This window comes from Hermetia illucens, chromosome 5 (assembly GCF_905115235.1).
Source record: "Hermetia illucens chromosome 5, iHerIll2.2.curated.20191125, whole genome shotgun sequence".
In the NCBI taxonomy this organism is placed as follows: Eukaryota; Metazoa; Arthropoda; class Insecta; order Diptera; family Stratiomyidae; genus Hermetia; species Hermetia illucens.
The window spans coordinates 64632908-64660131 of record NC_051853.1 but is presented as its reverse complement, the minus strand read 5'-3'; the positions used below and the strand labels follow the sequence as shown (position 1 = coordinate 64660131).

At 41.2% G+C, this 27224-nt stretch overlaps 2 protein-coding genes across 2 annotated transcripts in view; one reads left to right on the top strand and one right to left on the bottom strand.

Moving 5' to 3' along the window:
• The window catches only part of LOC119657550 (transforming growth factor beta-1-induced transcript 1 protein), a 66981-nt gene extending 40250 nt beyond the window's left edge, over positions 1 to 26731 (bottom strand). Inside the window, exons 1-2 of the mRNA XM_038064503.1 lie at positions 26497 to 26731; positions 1344 to 1512 (exon numbers count right to left, since the gene is read on the bottom strand). Coding sequence (XP_037920431.1) covers positions 1344 to 1346 — 3 coding nt within the window. The 5' untranslated portion in view covers positions 1347 to 1512; positions 26497 to 26731. The remainder of the gene's footprint in view (positions 1 to 1343; positions 1513 to 26496) is intronic.
• Positions 1378 to 26502, top strand: LOC119657549. The gene is made up of 4 exons (XM_038064502.1): positions 1378 to 1577; positions 1659 to 2016; positions 25936 to 26202; positions 26277 to 26502. Exons 2-4 carry the CDS (start codon positions 1817 to 1819, stop codon positions 26383 to 26385), a joined length of 576 nt encoding a protein of 191 aa, XP_037920430.1. The 5' UTR covers positions 1378 to 1577; positions 1659 to 1816; the 3' UTR covers positions 26386 to 26502.
• Positions 26732 to 27224: the final 493 nt, after the last annotated feature.

Below are 27224 nucleotides of genomic sequence, written 5' to 3'. Positions count from 1 at the left end.
AATACTAGTTTGATATCAAGCTTGAATTTGGAAACCTAATCTTCTTTACACGTAACTCCTGAAAAAGGAACTTAAGATTGTTACATTGAAGAGCGCACAAGTGAGTAATATTTTTGCGCATTGATAAAAAATCGACAACAATTCTAGGTAACAACTACCTGCAAACTTGGGTTTTGGGTTGAAGGGATAGAATCATATGCCCCGCATTAAAAATAAAAATATTTTCAACCGTTGTCTAGGCGCAAATCATTTCTTCAAATAATTACTCGTTATGCCAATAACGAAGCAGCATCAAAATATTCCAAGTTTCGTTGAAAAAATAAAATTATTTACGAGGTATCTCCCTAGAATTATTCAATTAGCTTAAAAAGAAATGCGAAAGTGTACGTGTAAATATGCTTAAGGATATTTATGGGAGCAGGGTCAATTCATTCAAGCTGTTTCAGACGCCTTGGCTCCACGAATTTGGGATCGGTCCCCGGCAATGTAGTGTAAGAAAACAGGTTTCAGAAATTGCACCATATTATAGCCATACCTGTGCAGGTACCAAATCTATGCGCTAGCCACATGGGAGAACTTGTAAAAAAGCAATTTCATCGGAAAGAAGACAATCAAGCTCCATTAAATTTGCACGCATCACAATTTTAAGAGTAGATATACTCACGTTTCATACTACTCAAGTTAATCTGTTTAGATAAACTTGTTCTCAATATAAGTCTAACAAGAATACAATCAATCAAAAGACCCTAATTTGCATGATGCATTTATGTACTATCATACAATGCTGCACTTCGTACTAAACTGGCATGCGTACTGTGTGAAATCCCAACACATAAAGTTGGTGATAACATCCGGACAATAGTGCATTCATCATGCTGTCATAATGTATGAATTACTTAAAACCTGATTTCGATACAAGACTACAGCTCAGCTGCCAGCACGTTGGAAATTAATAAAGGCTACCTAAAATATTATGAGTTGTTTCTGCTTTCGTAATATTCATGAATTGCAACCCAATTAGCTAATCTTTGAATGCTCCACAACTTTTCCAATCGTACAAAAAGAAAGTCCAAAGTGTGGTTTTATCACTAATGGAACTGAAGATAATGCAATGCAAAGATCTTTTTGTCACGTGTCGTTTTTGATTTATATTTGTTATTTAGCAACATAATTTGTGGCGGTTTAAGTAAGGTCTATGATCCACAAAGCCTACGGCTACAGGAAATCCTACGCAACATGGACTTAACATACTATCGAATGCGAAAAAGTAAACTGACGCGATTTAACAATCTTTACTGAACTGAACACTTTTTTTATAGCAATAGTAAAAATCTTGTACTTACCATTATTAAAGATTTTCAAATAATCCTAATCTTCAAACGAATTCGGTTCTCGTCAACAGGCTGGTACCGCTGGCGTCGATATAAATGCTATCCTCAACGGCCTTATAACTTCACAAATAAGTGGTGCTGTCGTAGGAAGCACAGGTCCTTTGGCCAGTGGCTGGGGAACCTTCAATCAACAAGAACAAAACGGGAGCAATTTCAATAACGGCCAAGAAATCGGCACAAATTTTCGTAAGTATATCAGCGGTAAATTTTCAATTGAGACGTTCCGAACGATCTTGTACTAAGTATCTTAAAATTTCAATTCAAAAGCTCTCAACGTGAACCCACAAACGTATGATAACAACGCGAATTGTGAACGAGAACTGGCTGTGCAGAATCGACAGCGAATTCACCAGCCCCAGCCGCGACGAGCCGCTCCAGCTCCAAACGCGTTTTCCGCTGGGGAGCTTAACAACAATAATGACGATATGGTGACGCCATCGCAACCAGAACAGCAACAAACTGGGCCCACTAGCGACACAATTATTGGGGATACTGGAGCACTGGTAGCAGGGTCTAGGGCAAGGACAGGAGCTAAAAACAAGTACACGGAAGAGTGTAGAACGGTGGGCCAGGATGAGGGTGGTGACTTTGGCGCCAGCAAATCGGAAAGTGAAACTAAGAAAGTGTGAGTACTAGAATTATTGTTCTTATCGGTGGATATAGAGAAATGTGTGGGCATCGTGGCTGAAATGTTCAAGAGAAAGATTGGAATAATTGTTCATTGTGGAAGCTTTCATTTAGGATGTCACAAAATTAAGACTAGACAATATCTGCTTAGTTAGTGGCATTTCTTCATTGTCAGTGGCTCATGAAATGCAAGGACAAGTTTTTGATGTACAATTATCATTGCGTCATTTCCTTGTTCCCTGGCTGCTTCTCGTTCGCAATGAGAAAAATACACATTCATTTAAAGCTGAAGATACTGTAATGAACTTAGAGGAATAGGAGGATTAGACGATCATCCTAAGTGGCAGAGAACGACCTAGAGGGAAGAGCTATTCCAGAAGCCTAAAAAGTTGAAGGTCTGCTCGCAAAGCCTGAAGCTCCATCAAAGTGCTCGGTCGACACGTTCTTGCACGCCTCTGTGCTAGCCAGGCTCGGGAATGTGGGGGCTTGATCCTTCCACGCGGGATGCTAGGGCGATGGACGCTTGACGGGTTGAAGGATTGGTTCGAGAGCAATTTTCTGCGCTTCGAGAGTCGAACCCGAACACGCTCTTAGTGCATCAGGCAGCTCAACATTAGCCTGCTTAAAAACGTGCTGGACATTTTGAGGACAGACATGACTATGAACTGAATAGAAACATTTTGAGAACAGACGGGACTATATACTGAATAGAAAGAATTTTTGCAGGCACGGCCATAGACGTAACGTTGATTTTTACGAGCTTGACGACAGGTCCGAATCCGAGAACTTTCAACATGACAATACCTCGTCAGGAGAATGGCAGCGAAAGGCCGGTAGCGAAAAAGGGTAACCAAAATCAAACCTGCTACATCAACTGCATCTGAAAAAAGTGTCATAGTCAGCATTAATACTGCCGTTCTTTACTAAGGTCCTGAAGACAGCAGCCAGCGGAATGCAGACCAAAAACTTCAGTTGACGTCTGCCGAAGGTGCCAAATCAGAGCAAGTAGCCACAGGGCCAGTCAGTATGCTAAGCTTAGACGACGAGGGTGACTCACAAAGTCAGCCGTCCAACACAGATCAAGTACCCATGGATCTGGAAGACATGCATAATTCCGCTACTTAACGAAAACGGTCAAATGCTACAATTAGATAATCATATAATCACAATGGACGCGGATGGGAATCAGATCCTTGTTCCAGGTACCGATTCGGAACAGATCCAACGGTTGTTGCAGAGCGTAGGAGTCTTACAAACCACCGATGGCTTGGACGGTGAACTTCAAATGATCAGTGATAATAACCAAATGATCGTCGTACAACAGGGATATAACGAAGCACAGTTGATTGATGCATTATTGTTAATTGCAGACGGTCATATTGTCATTCAACAATCCAAAGACGGCGATATTCCGGAAGGAGCGCCTGCAATCGGCGAGGACGGAGTTCAGATACCCGTATCGGTCGCATATACAACAAATGAACAAGGCGAGACTGTCGCTATCCACGCACAATCTGAACAGCCTTAACAAGAAAATCCAGAGTTGATTAATCAATAGGTGAAAAACGAGGAGTCCCAAGAGACACCCAACGAAGCAACAGAGGAAAGTGCCAGGCTAGCCATTCCTGTGGCTTCGGAACAACAAACAGTCGCGACGCCACAATCCCTGCCTACGTCCACAGGTGAAGCATTCTTCGCGCTTGAGGACCTCACGCAGTAGTCTGAACAAAAGGCGAGTGAATGAAATATAGGGATATCCTCTGAAAATAATGGCCTGAGAATGTCAAGGATGGGAGGGAAACTCAGGGGCCGCGCCTCAGTGATCGGGATTGTGATCAGTCGTGGATCTTCCCTCTCCATCGCGGCACTCGGGTCCGGAGACTTGCGACCCCACACGCGCGGTCAAGCCATTTTTTTTTATTTTTCAGTTTTAGCTCGCGTTCTGGTTTCCTTTTAGACCGTCGCGAATTCCTTCGTCTGTAGTCTATTTTGAAATCCACTTTGATAGAGCTTCAGTTTTTGCGGGCGGACCTTCACGGGGAATTTCGCCAACTTTTTAGGTTTCTGGAATAGCTCTTCCCTCTAGGTCGTTCTCGGCCACTTAGGATGATCGTCTGATCGTCCAATTTATTACAATATTCCTATGAGCTTACCGGCCTTTTAAAACCTCAACAAATATTGGCTTTCAAGATCACGCATCTTCTGAATCCTAGTATAATACAACGTAGGAGGATTGAATGAAGAAAGATGAATTAGTACTATTTCCATCTTTATGTGTGCTATACATGGCAATCGATAGTAGAGTACGGCTCACCTTATTATTATTAGTTTGTACTCAAGTAAGTAAACCTTCTTTCCACAGTCAAAAATAGAAAAATATAAATTCACCCAAAAATAAAATAAATCTCCCGACCTAGATGGCATAATACCAGTTATGCTACAGAAGCAGCAGAAAGGGTTGTGCCGTGGCTTGTCGAGATTTACCGCAGCTGTACCTCTTTGGGATATGTGTCACAGTCTTGGAGACACGCACGAGTTGTTTTCTTAGCGAAAGTGGGCAGGCGCGGCCATGAGTCCACGAAGGATTTTCGACTAATCAGCCTCACTCCTCTTGTGTTGAAGGCCTTAGAGCGCATCCTAGACATCCACTTAAGAACAATTAGGCCTTTCTCTACGTCTCAGCAAGGCAAATCTACAGAAACCGCTCTTCACGAGCTAATTGGCACGGTTGCGCGATCACTGCAGTACCAGGAGTACACTTTAGCTACCTTCGTGGATATAGATGAATGATTCAACAACGTTAGTATTAACGCCATTAAGGAAGCTTTTATCAGTATTGGTTTTGAAGGGTATTTCACGCACTGGATAATATCCATGCTAAGAACCAGGATAATCCAGTCGTATCTGTAAGATAGCCACTTGACCAGACCGTCCTAGGATGGATGAACTCATGCTGTTCACCACCACCTTCAGCGGCTGAATGAACAAAGATTGGTTCCTTCCTCCAATGTAAAGTATCTGGATGTAATCCTGGATCCGAAGCTAAATTGGAGATTGAACATATAACTGCGGGTTATAAAAAGGCCTATATAGCCTTCTATGCCTGCAAGAGAACTTTTGAAGAAATGGTTTTTCCGCCCAAGGATGGTTTCTCTGGGTGTGCACAGTTGTGCTGCGTCCCATCCTAACGTACGGCTCTGTTGTTGTAAGGTGGCAGGCTTTGCAATAAAGTACAATAGAACGACATTAATTACGTTGTAGCGTGCAGTGCTGTCAGACCACGTGAGTCCGGATGCTGGACAGCCATAGTAACATCCTAGACGAAGTACAGCGGGAAATCTGAGAATTCCCCACGGACTACGCCACACGCAAACAGAATTTCACGAGAAACTTTACTGTGTAGTATTCTTCACCGACAGTTCAAAGAAGGTTCGTGGAGTCCTTGCGAGAGTTTTTTTCAAATACACAGAGCATTCATATGGCCTCCCAGATTTCGCCAGTGTATTCTAAGCGGAATTACCGGCGATACTGAAAGCCTGTTGATGCCTGGGGCGTGACTCAAGCCCCAAAGTACCGTCCACATAGCGCACTTACCTGGGATGACGACGTTGATTCACAAAATCAAGGTAAATATTTGTTGAAGAGTTAGAATTTGCGGCAAATAGCAGATGTCTGGACACACCAAAACATAGCCATTCTGATCGACAGCCAAGCGGCCATTAAGATCATGTACTCAGCGAAGACATCCTCCAAGCTGGTGGGGCAGTGCAGAAATGCACTAAATAGTCTAAACGGCAAGCTTAAGGTCACGCTCCTTTAGGTTCCCGGTCATAGAAACATAGAATACAGGGAAATAAGCGGGCTGACGGTTTAGCCGGGCGGGGCTCTGCTCCTGACAGTCCTTCGGCGGATACAGTCTGCGTCCTGCAGGCGACTGACAAGGAATCTACTCTACTTAACAGCCGCGGCCTTCAAATGACGAAGGCCCTGTGCCAAGTCAAGGAGGATTTGGCCCGCTTATAACAAAACCCGACCGCAAAAGCTTTAGTGCCAGACACAAGATTAAGGCGATCTGCATGGGGCACTGACCTATGATATAAGGGACCATGCCGGACTGATACCCAGCAACAACAAATGACATATTTATAAGAAATTTTGATTAGACACAAGGCGGTAAACGAAGTAATTTGTACTTGTCACAACCTCTTTACTATTGTATGGTACGGACCGGCTTGAATCACAAGTTGGTATGCAACCAGCAAGACTAAAAGGATTAATTTCATCTTTAACATGAGAAGGAAATTTGAAAACATAATAGAACCTTTAAAATGTTCTTAAAGAACTCGGCAAATGAATTCTCCAGTGGAAACGTCTCAAAAATAATCTGCTGCCCGCGTCTGTTGAACCCGTTCTTTTTTTCGTAGTATTCCTCTAGGTGAGCTGACTGATTTTACTTTCATCCATACATTGTATGTAAGTAGCCAGACTACGGAAGTTTTCATAGCTCCACAAGGATCAATGTCCATAGTTTGTCATCCAAAACTTAATCTAACAATATGCAGAAGATATCATTTCCAAATACGTATTTGTCCTCAAGATTATCATCACTCTGAAGAGGAGGAACTTATTCCACGCTAAAACAAAGAAGATAGACAGAGTCAAAAGAACCAAGCTGTATGGTGCTGTAGGACCCGCATAAACTCGGGATCGGAGAGAGAAAATAGAACCTCAAAAATATTCGCCTTACCACGAAAACCAGTTCGAGGAGTGAACTGGCCATCAGACAATTACAGAGCTCTAAAATTGAAACGAAGCTTTTTGTTGAAGGTTACACTCAGGTCTTGATATGAGCTCAGAAATGATAGAGGTTCACCATCATGAGAGTAGGAAAAGGCTTTTTGATATCGGTATATTTAGTATCAGCCTATCCTCCTAGCGCCACCAAGTCACTAAAGTGACTAAATTGAATTGCAAAAAACACAATCTAGTTGAAACAAAAAGCAAGCCAACAATTAAGGTGAAGAAAGAGGGGGAGTTCATTTATAAAAACTAGAATTTATTGGGGATCTAGTATAGATATCTGGGGGCAAATCGAGAAGAAGGAGAGAAGCAACGGGGTGAACCATTATTAAAAAAAAAACTCCGCAGAATCGGTTAGAAAGGTCATTGACGGAACCAAAGCTTTTACGGATATCGGTATAACGTATTTAACAACGAATCTAGTAAAGTCGAGCACGTCATGAGGTGACCAAATTGCACAGTCAACTTACCTCTTGTCACGTGCACCCAGCGGTACACACCCCTGGGAAGCTTGAAGTCTGCATTCGTGTTCTGGTGATGAGTGACTCAGAGCAGTGCGCGCCTTGATGAGGCTTAGAAGAGACATGGAGCGAGGAGGTAAACGCAGAGGTAATGTAAGAACATATAATGAGTGTATAACGAGCTGCGAAAGTTGGGGAAGGAACTAAATGATCATCCGGATTACTCACAGTCAACCATGGGGACCACACTTCAATCGTCCTGAACTTCAACCGGTTATTAAAAATAACTCTCAACGTCAACGAAACATTCGTTATGCTCCAAGCAACTGAATCTGCAGAAGGCAGCTTTTCTGGCACTCAATTTCATTTTGGTGTGTCGGATAGAGATGCATTAGGTTCTCAACTTTGTTCCCAGCTATGTTTCACTTTCACTTGAGTTTGCCTTCTCAGATTAGGGTGTTACGCCTTTTCGCCATGAAGGAAGTACTCCTAAGCGTAGTTCTTCATCTCACTTTGTATAATAGAGTTTTATCTCCTTCCCTTTGGCAATATATCTAAAGAGTTTGCCAGTTCTTGGATTCGTCCTAGTCCTTGTCTCGGAGGTGATTGTCCTCCGAAGGTCTCTGCAACTGCTAAGTGCCTTTCTTATCGATTTTTTACCTTTAAAATGAGCAAGACCATAGCATTTCTGAGAGACAAAAATTTCTTTCGAGTGCATGTTTCAGCTAAATATTTTTATGGGTCTCCATAGTGGGCCGAATTGGATAAGAATAAAGACACATGGCAAAAGGAAGGTAACTGAGGAAGAGATTGAGATTAAGCAAGCTAATGCGCAATTCCAACTGACTGATGCTAAGAGCTAAGTTGAAGGCATCCAAGTTGACTTCACGGAAATTGAACTTAGCCGACTTTTGGGCAGCTTTCGAGCTGGGCCGACAGAGCCCAGCTTCAAATTCAAAGGCTGAATAGTGAGCGTCGATATCGACTTATAAAGATGTACAGGGAGGTAGATACGTAACGCTCAATTCATGAGTTTTCGGTAATGTCGAATTGCAGGACAGAACCAGTACTCATGAGAAAAGCGAGGACTAAAGAAGAGTGGCAGAAATTAGTGAGTCCTTTCCAGGAAAGGCAAGATGATTGGAATAGAAGGAAGTTAAAGTAGCTGGGGAAGAATGAAGAGAGGAAAAAGAAGAACGTGCTAGTAAGAAATTAAGACAAACTGTCAAACAATTCTCCATGCAGGTGAAAAGAGCAAACTTATGGGAAACACACATGAGAAGCACAAAACGATACGGATTAGTACGATGGAACCATAAGGGTAGCCGGAAAAGGTCCTCAATTGCATTCAGGATTATCAGTTGCAGTTCCTGTCATCAGGAAACTCACGAACTTAATCTTCAATCGTCAAACTAGGTTTCTTGTAGGCATATGATGTGATACTTTTGTGCCAATGCCCAAAAGTTATAATCGCACAGCTTAGTTTCGATAGACACATTAACTCGCGGTGGCTCCATTTTTTAAGCCTATCATGCATTTTCGTTCTAATAATCTAGCCCATGTCTAGGTCTAGGGCTCACCGTCAAGACCTTTAAAGCTTTATTGGAGCCTTCAATTTTAAATTTCTACTTAGTTGATGAGATCAACACTGTTTTTATTTCCGAATAACTACCTCAAGAAATTTCAATGCTTCCAGGGTTTGAGTCATATTTTAAAAATTGCTGCATAATTCGAGTGTTAATCCCTTGGTCCGCCAAAAGAAAATATGTTCATGATATTCTGCTTTATCTTTACGACAAAAATATTTATTAAGATATCTATGTTCGGACAAGAATCGCATTAGTAGAAGTTTACCTCGCCGAAATCCCTTTCGATCCACTTTCTTACATAAGCGATCTGTTGGACCGTTGTTGCCGTTTCGTAGCTCAGTTGGCTGACTATTATGGTTCGTACCCCATCGGATGGTGAGTGGGCACACTTATTTCTGTCTGTCTATCCCTAAAGAATTTTGATCGATACATTGACAGCATTCATTCGTTTTCGCGTCAAAACGAATTCTGGCTTTGGACGTAACCTGCACATATGTTCTGCGACAGTGTCTGAAACTTGTGTGGTTTGGAGAATCCTCAATATCAGATGCAAGTTAAAATACTTGGAAGCAAGGAACGTATTAGAATGCACGTCGGTTATACGCCGCTTGACGTACTATAGTTAATACGCACACTACACCCAGTAAAAGGCGCACAATAGTTCTTCTAGGACCCAGCACAACTGCGCTTAACAGAATAATAATAAAAATCATTGATGTTCCACTATTGGTTCTAATAGGTAAAAGATACAATTATATATTGTCTGAATAATGTGAAGATGGTAGGCAGGTTTCTTACACCCCCATGGGTGCCGACTAACAAGGAACCATATATCGGCTCGTTACAGATTTAGAAGATGAACAGGATTTACTCATAGGATCTACTGAGGCAAACACCTTCACTTTGCACCGTGAAAAGATCCGAAATCAAACATTGGGAACATTAACTCCATATCGTACGTAGATTGTGCTTGATCTTTGATACAATTAAGTGGAAAATTAACTGTGAATGCAAAATGTATTGCCTTCTCTTGTACGAGTATACTGTCAGCAGCACGACCACAATCGAAAGAAGCATTATTTTCTAGTCTATAGAATATAACCCCATTAAGGGTGTCCAATCACTTCACAACTCTATGAAATCAAACAGTAACGCATATCACTGTTTCAGGGCCGCCCTTAAAATTCGGAGGCATCAAAAATTTTAAAACACCAATAACAATCCTAAAACGAAATATTCACCGAGTAAGTGACTAACTCATAAAATCGTTGAAAAGATAGCGAATTTTATCGTGAAAGTTGTTCCTTCCGATCGACATATTAACCAACAAACTTTTAATAAAGAATAGCCATTCAAAAGTATGGCGTAGTTAAGTCTCAACATATAATATTTAATTGATAATTTATTTCATTGCTTGTTTGGGGACGGAGATATTGAAATTACACGTTAGACGAAGTTTGTTTCCTTCGAGTGTTACCAAAATCCAAGATGGGTCCGAAATACTATTATACAAAGGGGAACCTGTCTCTTGATTCATATGGACTATTGTACTCCAATTTGAAACCCTGGTTTAAGTTGTGAACAATGGTGAGATGTGAAGTGAGAAAACTTGTCAAGAAAATAAAAGGAGACAATGAAGACGGAGATTCAAAGCCCAGGAAGCACATATGCTCATTCAGCCAATATATTTTGTGATAAATCGTACTAATTGAGGGAAAACAATAGATATTTGTGTCGAAACTGTGCTTACTGCAAAGAAACAGCGCCAGATACGACAAGCTACCCTATCGAATGAGCATATCGGTTTCCATACCTCCGATATCTGGGAGACATGATTCCGCGCCTCTTGTGATGCACAAGTTAAATGAATTTTCGCCGTATATAACACTATATACGTGGAACGATTTTAATTCGACAACGACGGAAGATAAGATTAGGAAGATGATTAAATTCTTAAGCAGTTACGAAAGTTTTATTCGCATATACTGGACGTATACATACAATACTCGCATCAATTTTGAGCTAACAAATACCCAGAGCGTCCACTCGAGCTGAGAATGAAGTATAAACAGGAAGGAAGTAAACATTTTTCAGATTCCAATGTCTCTTATTGTTTCAATACTATGAGTGGCAGGCCTAGAATATCGAGATATGAAACTTGGCGCTTAAGAAGAGAGCGTCCGGAGGGTGATAACCATCGTATCTCCACCTCCTCTATGCTAACGTAGCGGAAATTATAATAAATCTATGTGTCACACAAAATACAAATGATCGCTTTAATTATATTACTACAATGTTATGATGAATCATTGCTGAAATTTCGTAATTGTCCGTTTAATTCAAGCCTTATCAGTAAATATTGCATTGAAAAATAGAAAAATTACGCAACGTCAGATACGTCATTATGTCAACGCTTGATTTCTTGAAGAGTAATCGTTAACAAACACCGCAGTGAACATTGATAAAGGTACAGCAGGTTGATCACGCAATCGGTCCATTGATCAAATTATTATATATATACCAGCTTAGGATAAGTTCCAAAACATACTACAATTTCCCGGTTTCACTTATTTATGGCTGAATTTAAAGTATATTATTTTCAGTTAGTTAGTTAGTTACTTAGAGATTAGGGTCAGGATTTCTTGGAAAAAAATATGATGCATTCTTCCCAGTTACTAAAGAGTCCAATCATAAATATCAATTAAAGGAAATTGAGCTATTAACTAACTTCAAATTGCACCTAGCTGGGCATTCCTAATTTAATCGCCATTTTATAGAATGAAAATTGCTGCAGATGTGACATGTCACTCTCTTCCCTTTGTCAACGAAAAGCCAAAGTTACCGAACACATCCTATGTGAGCGGGACCCTCTATGTAAACCTCAGTATTCTCAGCAGCTCATACGTCCCGGTCTAAACCTGCTTTAGTAAACATTCCCAAACATCCCGGTTTTGCACAGAGTTCCACTAAAACAGTACCTCCAGAGGCTATCTGGCGACCTGAGTTATTCCATTGCTCTATCTAAAGCAAAATCTGTCTTCCTATTTTTGCGGCGGTAATGAGTTATAATTCTGTGACTTTATCCGAGATTAAATCTCTAAAATTAGCAACACTTGGAAACCAAACAATTCTTTGGATTCTGTACTAAAAATAATAATAATTATTGTCGCAACAATCCAATTGGATTTGGACCTTGGCCCTAACCGCTGAGCCATCCAAACACAGTCAGTTTCTAAAGGACAATGTAATATCTTCTCGATGGCACCTCATTTCACTCTACTTTCCACAAACTTCCTTGGAGATTTTGATGTCTCTAACGATCTTTATGTAGTATCAAAACACTGACAAAAACGCTACTTTTGTTACGAGGATCGAATTTGTTAAAAAAAAACCTTGCCCGCAGCGGCTGCCATAACGAACCCATAGTATGCATCTTGGAGGCCTTAGCGATATCACTCCGTATCTTTTACTTCTTTAGCCTTCATCCATTTCACTAGTGGACTTGGATAATATGGATTGAGTCCGGTACTTCCCCCCCTCCTTACAAGAGAAGTTCGGGAATTATTATCTAGTATGTATCAAGTGATCACTTTTCCGGTCGACCTTTGAGTAATGTTCCCGTTGATTTGGATTTTAAGGCCAATCTTAACTAACGAGTTATCAGCGAATACTTGTCTTGAATGATTATCCCAACAACGTCAAATTTTAGCTTCAAGCCGATTCTAGTGAAAAATTCCCCTTCCTATCATATATTTCCCTAATGCGGCTCCTACTATTGCGCAAATTCATCGATGACGGATTAGATTCCAACTTCCAAAGCATTACCTTTTAAAATAATTGGTATTTCCGGACGAATTCTTTTGTCTACCTACCTACTTATCTACTTCTACAGAAGTTAAGATAGCAGTTCATGTTTTATCGAGTTGGGTTATTTCGTTGGTAATTCCTTTAATGAAGAGTTTTTCCGGCTTTTCCATCCCAAATAAACATTTATCCCGTCCCTACTTCTATTCCATTTTTTCCTCGGGCTAGATATTGGCTTTGGAAGCAATGGGTTCATACTATCAGAGTAGAAATATACAAGGTCTTTGGAGTTAGATTTCCCTTCAACGGGGAGGTGCAGCCATGAGGAGTTCGCAGAGGGCTTTTGGCTATTCTGTATAGCTTTCTCATGTTGGCCATCCTTTGCAGAGTTGAGCAGTCGTAACGCTACAAACAAAATTCCTCCTTGCTTTCCAAATATATGTACAGTGAGCATCCAACAACGTGAGCACCAAACCATCAAAGCGGCTCTAACCAGAATAGAATGAAAGAATAGAAAGAATCAATGCTAAAAACAAAAGACAATCCAATCTGATCTTCTTGAAGTCGATGAAAAGAAAGTAGAGCGATGATCTTCACTCCACATACTGCTCGACAATATTCCGAAGTTTGCTTACGTGTTTGTTACAAGGCGATCTAGAACAGAAATCAGCGTGATCTCTGTCGACCAAGCCTTCGAGGCTTTCTTTGATGGGTTGGTATTATCATTCCTACAAAGGGAAACATGAAATCTCAATGATTATCCCCTTCTTTGACCCTTTGGAAAACTATAAGTGGAAATACCAGGGTGGCTCTGTTTGACTGCTTTGATGAAAAACGTGGCTGCATGCACATGCTACCACAACTTGTCTTATTTTCAAACACGAGGGGTAAAAACTCCACCAGATGTTACACGATTCAGAATTATGCTGAAGTGCTCCTTATAACTCCTAAGCTGCCAGTATTCGTGGGCAGAGAACCTCACCGGTAAAATTTCTCAGAGGACCATCAAAAGGCTTAAGAACAGGGCAGAAAATGAATCGGTTTTCAGTTAACAAAAATATAAAATGTCTCGCTAATTATTGAGTTAACTTTACCCCAACAACAACGAAGGGCTACTAAGCTCAACATTCACAGCACTTTCAGCTCGAGGTAGGTTTCCGTTACGTAATGAAGGAAAACTGGTAATAAAGGAAAACTGCTACGATGTAGATTCTAGCAATCTATACCGAAATTTACAAAAGAGTCTACCGCTCGGTTAGTATCAATATACATGTCACGTATGATAGATAAGTAACTTTGAAAAAGTCGGAAAACGAAAGCTTTCTTCCGGTATGAAAGGTATATATATAAAAATATTTGCATACAAAATGGTCCCAGTTATACATAGCTCGTGGTGCATATACGTAGAATCTACTTGATATTCAGTTCGATGTGGGACTGCCATTTGATCTCTTTAGAAATAGTAATTTGACGGGAAAGAGCTACTAGAACTTTGTTAATAATAACAGCATTTCCAACAAACCTCCCAATATAATGCTTCATGCATTTACAAATTTCGCAGATGTATTATATAATGAATTTAAGGGAGCTTCCCTGCAAATTTCCAAAATATAATATACTATTATTAACTTTATTTGAGCGTATATCGTAACGTAGAGTATCTTGAGGCCTACATAGCACGTGCATGGACCACCATTATTTTTTCAGATTTTCCGGTTAGGTTGTTTCTGAGAATGGGTTCTTAAAATAATTGATCCTTTTGGACTCCCACAACTCCCAAAACTAATACCTGGCTTGAAAAGCACTAGTTGAGATCATTCATTTGATGATCCTCTCCTCCTGTTCCAAAATCCTGGCAAGATATGACAGCGACAGGTTGTTCGCCTACTTTGGCCAGCACGTAGTGAAAGAGCAACATGGTTTCGTTAAACGTAGGTCCACTACCTTCAACCTGCTTGACTTTACTAACTTTGTCGCCAAATGTCCAAATTCACGGCAAAATGTGCATACACTGACTTCGCTAAAGCCTTTGACACTGTAAATCACAAGATATTTCTATCCAAACTATCGTCGCTAAACGTTCCCATACCACTTGTTTTATGGCTTGCCTCTTACCTTTCCAACCGATCCTGCCGCGTCTCTTTTGACGGCGGTATTTCCCGCTCCTTCTCCCCCTCCTCTGGCGTCCCACAGGGAGCTATTCTGGGTCCCTTGTTATTTTTTTTTAATAACGACCTTCCTCCCCTACTTACTTGTCCCTGTTTTCTCTATGCAGACGACCTTAAGCTGTTTTCCGCTATATCGTCACCTATGGACTGTGTTTCCCTTCAATCTAACCTTTACACTCTGGTTCGTTGGTGCTCGGCTAATAGTTTAGCGCTAAACGTCAGAAAGTGTCACTCTATGTGCTACTCCTTAAAATCCTCACCCACTTCTTTCTCCTACTCTCTTAACGGACATTTCTTACCCTGCTTAAATTCCACTCAAGACCTCGGAGTCACTTTCGACAATGAGCTCCGCTTTGACACCCATTACCTCGTTGTCATCAATCGAGTTGCAAAATTGTCAAGCTTTATACTTCGCTCATCCTGTGATTTTGACTCCATCCAAACCTCCTTAGCTCTCTTCAATTCTCACATGAGGAATACCCTTGAGTATTCCTGGGTGATCTGGTCTCCCTCCCGTAACTGTGAATGTCTTGCCCTTGAAAATGTGCAACGTAAATTCACCCGTTCCCTCTTCTGTAAGAAAAGCTTCCCTCGTGTAGACTGCCCCTCTTGCCTCCGCTTTCTGAACCTTCCCTTCCTACAACAGCGTAGATCCTATCTGGATCTATGTGCATTTTTTAAACTTTCCTCGGGTCTGATGGACTGCTCTGCCGCTGACGACATCACCTGCCGTTCTGCCTCTTATAACACACATAGCGCAGACATTTTCAACGTGCCCTTGGCAGAGCTCGAAGTCTACTTTCATTCCCTCATTCCTAGGCTTTGCCGAAATTACAACGCAGAACAGCTTGGTCCTTTGAACTTCTCTAGTTTAAGTAGTTTTAAACGTAGGATAAGTTTTTTGCTTTCTCCTCCTCCTGAGGACAATCATTAATTGGAGTTTTCTCTGTTTGTTGTCCATTAAATTAAATAAATAAATATGGCTGTATTCGGTGACAAAACTGTTGTGCCCCCCCTTTGCGTATATGGAGACCCCCCTAAGTTCAACGTGGCATAAGGTAATTAATCGCATATACCGGGGTTCACAGTTCCAACCTTTCTACCAAATTTCGTGTCAATAGATATAACCGTTCCTGAGAAAAGTGCAATTGGCAGACAAACAGCGGGCATATTACCGAAGCGGCAAGTATGGTGACTTTAATAGGGCACTAAATGCAGTGGGAAAATGCGGAAGTTCACTTAATGCGAAAGGTCGTTTTTTCTTGAAGGCCTTCTCCCAGGCTAACGTTGGTCCGGTTAATACTTACCGGAAAGAGGGATCCGGTTAAGTTGTACATCTGACTTTTGTTTGTCCTAAACTAGATTGCTATCTCTTCTGGAACCATCGCTACACCTCCAGTGATCCCCAGGCAATCATCTTTGATCTGTAGAACAAGCCAGACGGTTGGAGACCTGCTCTTGCAAAAATGAGGAGAACGTCAGGTTGGTCTCTGAAAGCAATTAATAAGGAAACATTCATAGATGTATGGTTGGACCAAGACAATATACCAGGCACAACCTCGGAGAGAGCCTTCCATATCAAGGAGTGCCATCGCGACGACATACGACTCATCGATGCCGAGACGTTAAACTTTCCCCATTAGAAGGCTCAACTGCTGATGGAATAATGAACAGAATGATTTTTGGTCGTAATGGGTAGGATTGGTCAGGAAATGAAGCAGCTTATCTACAACGAAACTCGAAAAAAAACGTGAAGCTAACTATACAGCGAAGCAAAAGAGACCGCTTGCTTAAAACAACTCTGTTCATAGGCAGATATAGACCCCTGGGAAAACGCCTACAGGCATCGCTCCATTGAGCGATGCCACATGCCTCGATCTCCTACTGAAAATTATTCAGGGCTTGTTTCCCCAGAAGAGCACGAACGGTTACAGTATCCAAACACCTTGTGTGTGGCTGTACCTTGTGATGTGGCTGTAGTACCTTCGAGATGTACAAGCTACCTTCATCCAGATCGAGCAGGCGGTGCGAGATCTAGGGCTGCACATCAATGAAAGCAAGACAAAATATATGGTGGCAACGTCAGCACCGAAAACCAACAGGGGTCAAAGCTCTTACTGTACAAGACAATGATCTTGCCAGTTATGTATTCCTCGGAGACTTGGGTTCTTAGCCAGACAGCTTTCAGTGATATCGAATTAGTGTACCTCGGCGCAAAACCGGGATGTCTGAAGTTCCTTATTAAGGCAGGCCTAGACGGGATACCGGTTGTTGCGCCGTTGAAGATGATGATAATGATGTAGTACCTCCAGTAAAGACGAAAGCAGCACTGGAGATTTGCAGGCAACACCGGGCCTCGACCATATACAAAACAAAGCCCTTAAGTCGGCTGTCAAGTCGAGACCAGACATGCTTATAAAGTTGTTTGACTCATGCGTGGTGGATGGAATTTTTGCTCGGACATGGCAAACACAAAGGTTAGTGTTACTGCCTAAATCTCGTAGCTTTTCTGGTGAAATATCTTCCTACAAACCTATATGTCTATTGGATACTACGGGGAAATACAGGAGCGAGACCGATAATTCGGCTTCCGTACAACCAAATCAACCGTCGACGCCATCAAACTGGTCACTGATTAAGCTGAAAATGCGATGCAAAGAAAGGAGGTCAGTACTAACAAGTATGGCACAGTGATTACCCTTGACGTGTAAGATGCGCTCAAATCGGCTAGTTAGTCTTATAAGGGAGTCTTTGGCGGGGATTGATGTACCATACTTAGTTAACTGCACTTGTTGATGGCTCTGGTACGACATAAGGAATAGACCAAAGGGAAACGCGGATGTTCCACAGAGCGCTGTTCTGGGACCGCTATTGTGGAAAATGATGTATAATGCGTGGACGCCGAGAGCGCATGGTGAGATAAACTATGATCTGACGTAGCTTTTCACGGGATATGGCGGATACCTTAAATACCTGTATAGGTTTAAACTGGTCAGCTCACCTGACTGTCCCAGCTGTGACGATATTTCAGAGGACCCGGTGTATGCTTTCCTCCATTGTCCTATTTTCGTAGAGAAAAGTAAGAGTCTAGAGAAGACATTGAGAGGAACAATAGCACCAAGCAAGTATAAATGCCGGGAGAATTGAAATGCAGTTAACCACATGGTGGAACGGATTCAGTGCAGGTTGAGAAAAACAGAGGAAGCGGTAGAGAATGCAATCAATGAGCAAAGGGAGAGGCCAGAGTCATGTCCGCCCCGCGGTTGTTCCGCGGGAAAGAGGACAGGAGTAAGGGGGTGCTTTTAGTGGGTAAAAATCTTACACGCTGGATCATGTGCACCAGTATCTTCGGAAGACTTCCAACTCCGGAAAAAGATAGGCAGTGAACTGATTTTAATAAAGTTTTGCAACAAACAATACTTAAAATGCAATGATACGGCGCGGCTGGGATTGTTCTTCGCTAGCTTAAAGTATGGAAGTAGCGTAGATACATATTCCAATTTGCGTTCGATGTACTTAATAATATAAACTTCAATCAAGATATCATATGCGATCCAGGAGAGAATTGGTTATCTGGAAAAAAAGTAACGCGCACAGCAGGATGGGGCTTCGACGCGAGTTCATCTCACTGTATAATTTAGCTGGAGTTTGAGTACTGGTAATTATAACATTACCAACAGAAATAATTCACCATACGTCCTTCTGAAACCGTCCCGTATAATTCAACGGTAACTTTATAAATTCAGATATTCGGCATATGCATATACTCGAGGACTAGACCAAAGGGATAGACTATCTTCGCTGAGTGATCGTTATCTGAAGAACATTTAGCAGAATGATTGTCACCCACTCGCAAGCTTCAACTGATTATAGTGGCAAAAATTCAGACCAAACTTGGCAATATATATTTCACGGAAAGGTTATTAGCATAAATATATAAATTAATCGGAACTCAACCCACAATCAGACTTGGAAAAGGAAGAGATACCTTACCATCAATTCAGCTAATTTACAAGCTCCAATGCAGCTGTTTCAATGTCGACATATTACCCGATATCCTCTATTCAAATTCGTACCACCGCAGAAGGTAGAGTATCCTTGTATCGGCATATAGATATTCTGAATAATTACGTAACATTTCCCCATCTAAATAGATTCTGAAGGTAATTTGCAACTAATTTTGGTCATAAACTATTGATCAAACAAGCTAGTGATGATATCACTTTCTCACATTAGATTGCTAATTTGATGTTAAGAAAAGTTTTAGGAAAAAGATTGAGATTCTAGAACTGGGTTACTTTAATTAATTCTGTTTGTAAATATGTCATGCCTAATGAGATTTTAAAGTGAAAGATCTGCTTGGGGGTATCTACGGAACTTGACTAATTACTCAATATTTCTAGTAATGGCATTAAATTCTGAACAACGAAAACGTTTTAAGTTAGAAGTTTATAGTTTATAGATAACTGCATACGTCGGTAGTACTCAGCGTAAGACCAGCTAATGTGTGCAGCTCATAACATATTGCGCGACTCATAAACTATCAAATTTATGAAGAAAATCACTTAAAAATATGCGTCACATAGAAGAAATAATTAGCCATATGGAACAAATTAATCATAGGCTCTATTGTAATTTGTGCAACCTTGGTATTATTTCTTTGATTCACACCTACCAATCTATAAAATTTTACATTGAAAGGTTAAGTGCGGGACCACTTTTAGGTCAACGTAAGTCGAGCCTCTGCACCATTCCCAGCAAATATTGTAGATCGTGATCTATTTTGCTCAAGGCTCAAGGATCTGGTAAAGCTACCAAATAGAAAATTAGGTGACCACCTAGAACACCAAATTTTGGAGCCGCTAAATCCGGGGGGAGAAAACATATTTCGAAAATATTTTATCAAAAACATTTTTCTGCAAAATACTACCTTGATCAAGAAATTCCCGCAAATATTGTGTATGTGAAAACTAAACAAGAGATTCGTCTCTCGGTGAATTGGTTGAAATTGTATAGTGGAAAAAAGCATTGCGCATATTAGATTTCGGTACGTGCGCGAGAAAAATTCCACGCATAAGGTCTGTTGTTAGTGTATGTATGGAATGCAATGCATTGGTGTATGGCCCCGTGGTTGCGAGCCCAAGGCTACAAACTGTTTATAGCTTGCCATATGGGGTGGGAAGAAAACTATCTAAGCACCATCGACACACCGATTCATCAATACATGAACCAAAATGCCACGGACCAAGTTAGCTACCTCGTCCCTACCAAGACACTTGATTTGCCGGACGTTTTCGTAGTGCAAAATCAACCAGTTCTATTTACCTACAAATACTTTCGTTTTTGACATGATCTCATGATCTCATAATGCCCGAATAATTCTCTTTGTTGCTTACTGTCCGACGTTTAAACAAAAAATCATGATGCACATTCGTTGTAAAACCGTAAGCACCATCATTTTCGACAGAAAATGCCTGGATGGCATATACTTATAAATCTAAGCATCGTCCCCAGTAATGACACGTTTAAAGAATGTTGGGTCGGATTTAGCCATCCAAATCATGGTATATTGCTCCTGGAAATAGGAATAAGGGCTTGTAGAGATCATGAAGACGTGGCCTCTCCCCAAATTTCAAGAAGCTCTTCACGCTCGCAGCCAACTTTAGCTAGCTTTCCTGGATGTATAAAGAAGGAGCATTCAACGTCAGTACCAAAGCTCCTTAATGGGGGGAGTGCATTACGCAATGGATAGGGATCACGCTAGATAATCCAATCTAATCTGAAAGGTAGCCACTTGACCACAGCTTGAGCAGGGGGACAGGTGTTCTAGTTGATAGTGATGGATGAAATTCTATGAATACTTTGCAGGGGCGGAGTGAATGAGGTAGCAGATGCGGATTTTTCTCAACTATAAGATTATGGAGATGCAGACTCCGGCAAAACAAGTCATGTGTTTTCAATGTAAAGAATCGTGGGTTGATTGAACCTATATAGTCTTGTACCCTACAAGAAAAGCTCCATGTGGAAATACTATCCCCAGTTGAGAATGGTTCTTTGGATGTACACAGCCATGGTTCGACCTATCTTAATGCACGGTCCTATTCAGCGTTGAGCAGAAATACAATAGGATGGAACTTAATAGGATCCAGAGAATTGCATGTGTAGCTACTCCTGGGGCTCTGCAGACTCCGTGAGTAATGAGGATACTAGACAGTGAAATCCTTCAGTATAATTACATCCTAGGTAAAGTACTCTGGACATTCCCTGTGAAGGCCTATCGATGGCTCATGATCCAAGCCTCAAACGTAGCATAGTCACTCTGACTGGCAGTCTAATTAACATCAAGGCTTTATACTCCGTGACGACATCTTCCAAGCTGGTGGTGCAATGCAGAAAGACACGTCTGTGCAATGCGCTCAAAGTCAATTTTTTCTAGGATCCCAATAAGGGAAACATGACGGAGAATAAGCGAAACAACGAACTGACCAGGTGGGACTCTGCTCTTGACAGTCTCTCGGAGAGGCAATACTAGCACTACTTGACAGTCGCTAGATCGAAATAATCAAAGTTTACCGCCGGCGCCAAGTCGAAAAAAAATTTGGACCTCCTACAACAAAATTCATTCATGACAGTTTTTGGGCCAGCCGCGTGCAAATGCATACATGATTATGGCGATTTGTACAGGGGGTAATAAGGTATTATAGAAAACCATGCCGTCAGACTCGCTATAAGTTGCGTAGAAGGAGGGGACCTGCAGGCACCTTGTTTACGGTAGCCCAACTCCAGCTAGAGCCAGGCTGCGGATACGAGCTTAAACAGGGCTCTGGGTGTAAAGTGGGGAAACTTATCCGCTATTCATGAAGATGGTCTTGTCCTCCTCATTTTAACCCGTTGGGGAGTGCCGTCCTCACGTACTCGAGGAGGCTGATCAGACCCGAGTCTGCAAGGGACTCATCTGAAGTGGCTCTGCCACGAAGCCTCACCGGAGGTTATCTGGTACCATGGGAACCGGAACGGCCCTCTGAGAGCATATGCTCTGGGAGAACTCCTAGAGGATGTGTTCTCGGCCCGGTTATTTGCGGTTGCCCCCCTCCTTTGGGGGAGTTTCATGGTGGTTGTGGTTATGCCTACATCGCGGGCAGAGCTCCTCGGGGCTCAGGCGTGGAGCTGCGCGGTACAACTCGGGTGCCGTACCCCTTAGTTGCGGCAGAGGTGTTAGATAGGCCTCGACACTGGTATGAATGCTGAGCCAGCACTCAGTATAAACCAGTATCGCTGTGCCAGTCATGGCGGGGCTCTGATTGTGGTCCCAAAATCAATCGGTGTCCGAAGAGGACTGTGGGATTATGCCTACACGGCAGGTACTCACGTTAAACCCCCAGGACTTTCATGTTCTCCTCATTATAAAGACTCCATTTTAAGTCTCATGTATAGATATCCATTGTGAACAGATACTTCCATAGAGTACATACCCAATAACTATTTTTCGTTCCTCTCCATGAAGAGTCTCTAAAATTCTTTACGCTAACAGATGAACAAATTTCCTTTAGAAAAACTAATAGAGAAGGTAATAACTCACTTTTGAAAGTGAATTTGATGGAAAATGACGTTGAAATTGCTATGCACTTTAATATACTGAAGAATCTCTCTGCGGTTTGAAAAAAACAAACGCGTGTTTCAGTGGAAAATCATGAGGACTCTTGATAGAATATTTACCAGAGGCAATGACATCAATAAAACTATATACCGAAGTCTCTGCTGGGGTACCCTCTTTACTCTTTTTCTTTTCCAGAAAGCGTAACCGTCAGATGGATTTGATTGCAGAAGTATTGATGAATTCGATGCAGAATTACGAGCTCGCACTTGCTCACGGTACTCGCAGATTTTCTGGAGTAAATCTGCAAACATTTTGCGCGGTCAACAAGCCTTCATCGAGTGATGTTGGAAAACACAATTCCTCTCTTCTTCTCACGTTGACTAAGAGGGTTACCTCTGCATATTCTTTAAGCCAATAGCAGGCAGTTATTCCTTGCCTGTTATAGTCTCGTAGGCGAAGAGGTCTGTCATTCTGTCAATAACTTTTCCCCCCAAGTTAACTGAGGGGAAGGAAACTCCCTGGAGGTAACGAAAATCAGTCCCTAAGATTGATTGTTATACCTCAGTAAATATGAAGTTTCAACAAAAAGTCAGTTTTGCCCAAATTGCATGTGCGGCGTTTCTCCCTGATTGCCAGTTGCAGTCGTTCTTGCGAAAACCTATCGGTCTGGGTCGGACTGGATTTTTGAACTTGATCCACGACGGTGACCCTAGGATATACTTTCAATTCGTTCTGAATTCTATGAAGTCTGTTGATTATACCAGCACCATGCGGCCCCCTGTACGTTGCCGGAAAAACTTGCTGCTTTCAAAATTTCTATCCCTGTTTCATTCATAGCATGCAAAGAAGTACCACAATTTTTGCTGTTCTGTATTGAGGCTTTTTAATCTTGCAAGTAATTGCCTTCCAGAAGTCTCTGGGAATTTGTTCGTTTGTGGCTCCTCTTTTTATTGAATGGCAACCTTTTCTTAATGCTCCACATTTTTTACAAAGAAGAGAGAATTCTTTGTTAAAAAGGTTTGAATTTTTATGGAACCACGGAAGCAGTTCGCATAGGCTGTGGTCTGTGATCACAGGGATTCGATCCAGGTCGTCGGATCTGCAGTCAGTAAGATTCGAACCTATGCTTCCAAAGGGAATCTGATTTCGCATGGATGCGGGTGGAGGACTATATAATTGAGTCAAATAATGGTCCTTACAACTGCCCGTTCATTTTTGTAGCGAAGTACCAGCAGCAAAAGGAAAGAACTTTGCATCGATGTCGAACTCACTATCGTGAATTGACATCTTGGATGAATTTAGAAATTCAAGACATTTTTCGACACAATTTGGCGCTTTTCTTATTGTTTTTATTAATGAAAAGGCAGAGGTGAAATTGCATTCATCTTTCTACACCAGCATCAGCAGTTTTGTCAGGAAGTTTCGTGTGATTTGATTTAATTTTTTTCACAAAAACCGCATTTCAGTAGTTTCGTGAATCTAGTTTGAGATTGCAGCCAGCCAAATGGCAGTTCCTACAGAAGGTGGTTTACTTGAGTGCGTTTATTCAGAAAATAGAGTTAGACCCGATACTAACCCGACAGCTGCTGAGCAATTCCAAGCAGGTAAAACCGTTCATTGGCTTAGCCAATTACTATTGAAGGTTTGTATCCGAATTTACGAACCTTGTAGCTCCTGTTAATCGACTGGTGAAACAGAACATGTAGTTTGACTGGGGTAAAGGGTGCGAGAATGCATTTGAGCGATTGAACTTGTCATACTGCCCATCTTGAGGTCTACGATTCTATAGGAAATTTTCTTTGATGCCAAATGTTATTGGTGAGGCCCTGGGTGCAATAGACGGATGACCAGTGGGGTCCGCGAGTCAAATCTTGGAAAGGACACTAACTTGGCTGATAAAAAAATTACCGTTGCTAACTCTTAGAGAGACCATTTAAAGTTTTTATGAACCACAAACCGTTCAAGAGAGTGTTCAGGGCTAAAGACATCACTAACTCGAAGCTTCGGCTCCAGCAAAAGTTGTCCGAGTATGACTACGAATTGCTATATAGGCCCGGCGATATGTTCTGAGTAGAACGATCGATGAGATCTGCTTGTTTAGTGCTAACACGGTCAAATAGCGGGTTGGATGAAGATATCCAAAGGGTCATTGGAAAGCAGTCACCAAAATGGGGAAGAGTTCGAGCTGTCTGAGATGCTACGGAAGCAGGATGTGCATGAAATAGTGAATTCAAAGAAAATTCGGCAACTTCTTATAGATTACCACGACTCATGCTTTCAATGTCGTACGGCGATCCATTTTCAGCTAGGTAGTACAGTCGCGATGAAGACGAAGTAATTAGAAGAAATGACGGCATGCCATCCATAGTCTAATACTGTAGAAAGACAGGGTTATATACCCCAGGATCGAATATCTCAGGGTGGCGGCACCGCATTCAAGAACGGGATTGTGCCCGAGGGAAATTCTCTTCGAGTTGGTGTTAAACATACCTAGTAGTGTCAGGAGAACTAGTTTATAGCTGTATTATAGTCAGCTCCTTAGTTGCTTACAAGCATGTGGCATTGTTAGGGGCAAAAAAGGTTTCTAAGGTGCATGATGAGAAGTTAAATCTGATTCGAGTAAACATTGACGATAATGTCCCGCTGTCCAATAAATTGGATTCAATCTTTCCTGCAGCCTCATCTTGATAGTGATAAACCTATGTCTTCTAAGAGGTTACTTAGACGAGCCAAATACTTTGACGGTTACTTAGACGAGACAAATATTTCTGGAAAATACTCAAACAGGACTTTTTCTAACCAGGGAGAGAAGTTGAGAGATCCTTGGTAGCCATATTTCTCACCGATTATTGAATGTGAATACCCGTGGTTTAGACGCACTGAGAAACGAAACCTTCGTTTGCTCAGATATTTCTGCCTATGATGTAAGTTAAAGAACCTTAACCCTGACTGATTTTTTATCATTTCCAAAACTACGGGAACTTTTGGACGGGAAGAGCCTATATATGGAATAAAATCTCTGAATATCTTATTTTTCCTTTCGTCAAAAACTTTCTAACAGAGTGGATCATGCCAAGGTCACTGGAATAGGAAGGATTCAACTTCCAATGAATATTTACAGCCTCAGGCATAACAAATTTGTAATTGTATTTTTGTTGACGAAACAGACTCCAATTGATATACGTAACCTGATATTCCTTGAATTTATATATTTATGGAAACAAATGAGACAAAAAAGGCTTGTAACCGTCAGCATACCAATCCTATGGGCCAGTGTTAAAAATATTGTTATTTCTGCTGATACTACTACTAATAGTACCCTATCTACTAATACTATATCTGAAACAATCAAGCCACTTCGTCTCCACCTTTGCTTGGTGAACTATTAACATTTAACTGGTGGCATTGAACTGATTTAATCCCCAATTTTCTATTGAAAATGTCCAAAAAAAAGCTAATATGGACCACCAATTTTCATCTAAAACATTTAAATTACAGGCAACAATTGCGATATGAGCGAAATGTTCAGTTCACGTTTGTAACTGCCGAGGACGACAACGAACGAAACGATGGCGATCCAAAGCATGGCCAAAAACATGGAAATCACGAATCCAATATGCAACAGAAGCAACCATCTGATGACAAGAATATTCAAAAGGAACTGAACAAATTACGCAAAGATCGCCTACACTTCATTGAACAAATCGCAGATAATCCTTTGTATGTGAATGAACACTTCAGCCAACCTTGGAAGGTTATTTCTAAGTAAGGAAATAAACCCATAAGCTCCATATCCTCCCAACCACATATTCCTAACTATCCTCTACTTTTCTTTCCAGGATTGCAAAGCAAATTGTTGATGACGCTATTGATGATGTTGAAAGATCAATCAACTTCGGGGAGGAGACGTTCGTCAGAGACTTCATTCAAATGGAGCTAGAATCGTAACTTATATTTTAATAGTTCTTCCTTACAGTATTCAACCCTTGATCACGCCGCGCTTATGTCAAATCGAATGTATATTATCGACAGAATAAAAATGGATCGTTTCCAACTTACTTTTCAGTTCTTTATGCTTTTTTCTTGGTTTAATGCGGGTTCGCTCCCAAAATAATAAAGCCTTGGATGTCTTCCTGTCAGCCTTTGAGGTCTTCTTATTTTGAGGATGCGAAAAATATATATATTATATTACGAATTTTATATTGTAGGCAATAGAAATTTTTTTTTAAATTTGTATTTTTTCACTGCTTTTTATAATAAGTATCTATTAGCTTACACTGCCAAAAACAAAATAAGTGAACAGCAGAAGAATGTCAACTGCTCGGATACCATGGTCTACTTAATAATCGAATTGCATGAGAAGTCAAGGTATGTTTCTGCAAAGAATGTCATATGCAGCTTTTAGGACATGTGAGCTTTGATCATAATCACTTTTTCATACTGGCTGTTCCCGGCAAACCTTGGTTTGCCTGTGTATATTTGCAAAAACTGCGGATTTTCTTCAGGTACTTGAGAAAGTGAACTATACTTGTCTCTTCACTTCCAATGTCGGTGTGAAATTACCATATTTGAAAATATTCGCCCTCCAAATGATGTCATTTGAGAGCATGCATTGTACTTCCGAATATGATGTAAAAAGTGTTTGGATTCTTCAGTAGCCCCAGTAATATGAGTTCGACCTTGCCAGTGGAATACACATATCAGGCACTTCTTACTGAAACTTGAAAATGCGACAATATCGCTATTATATCAATGAAGACATTTCAGCGCATTTTGTAATCGTAGCC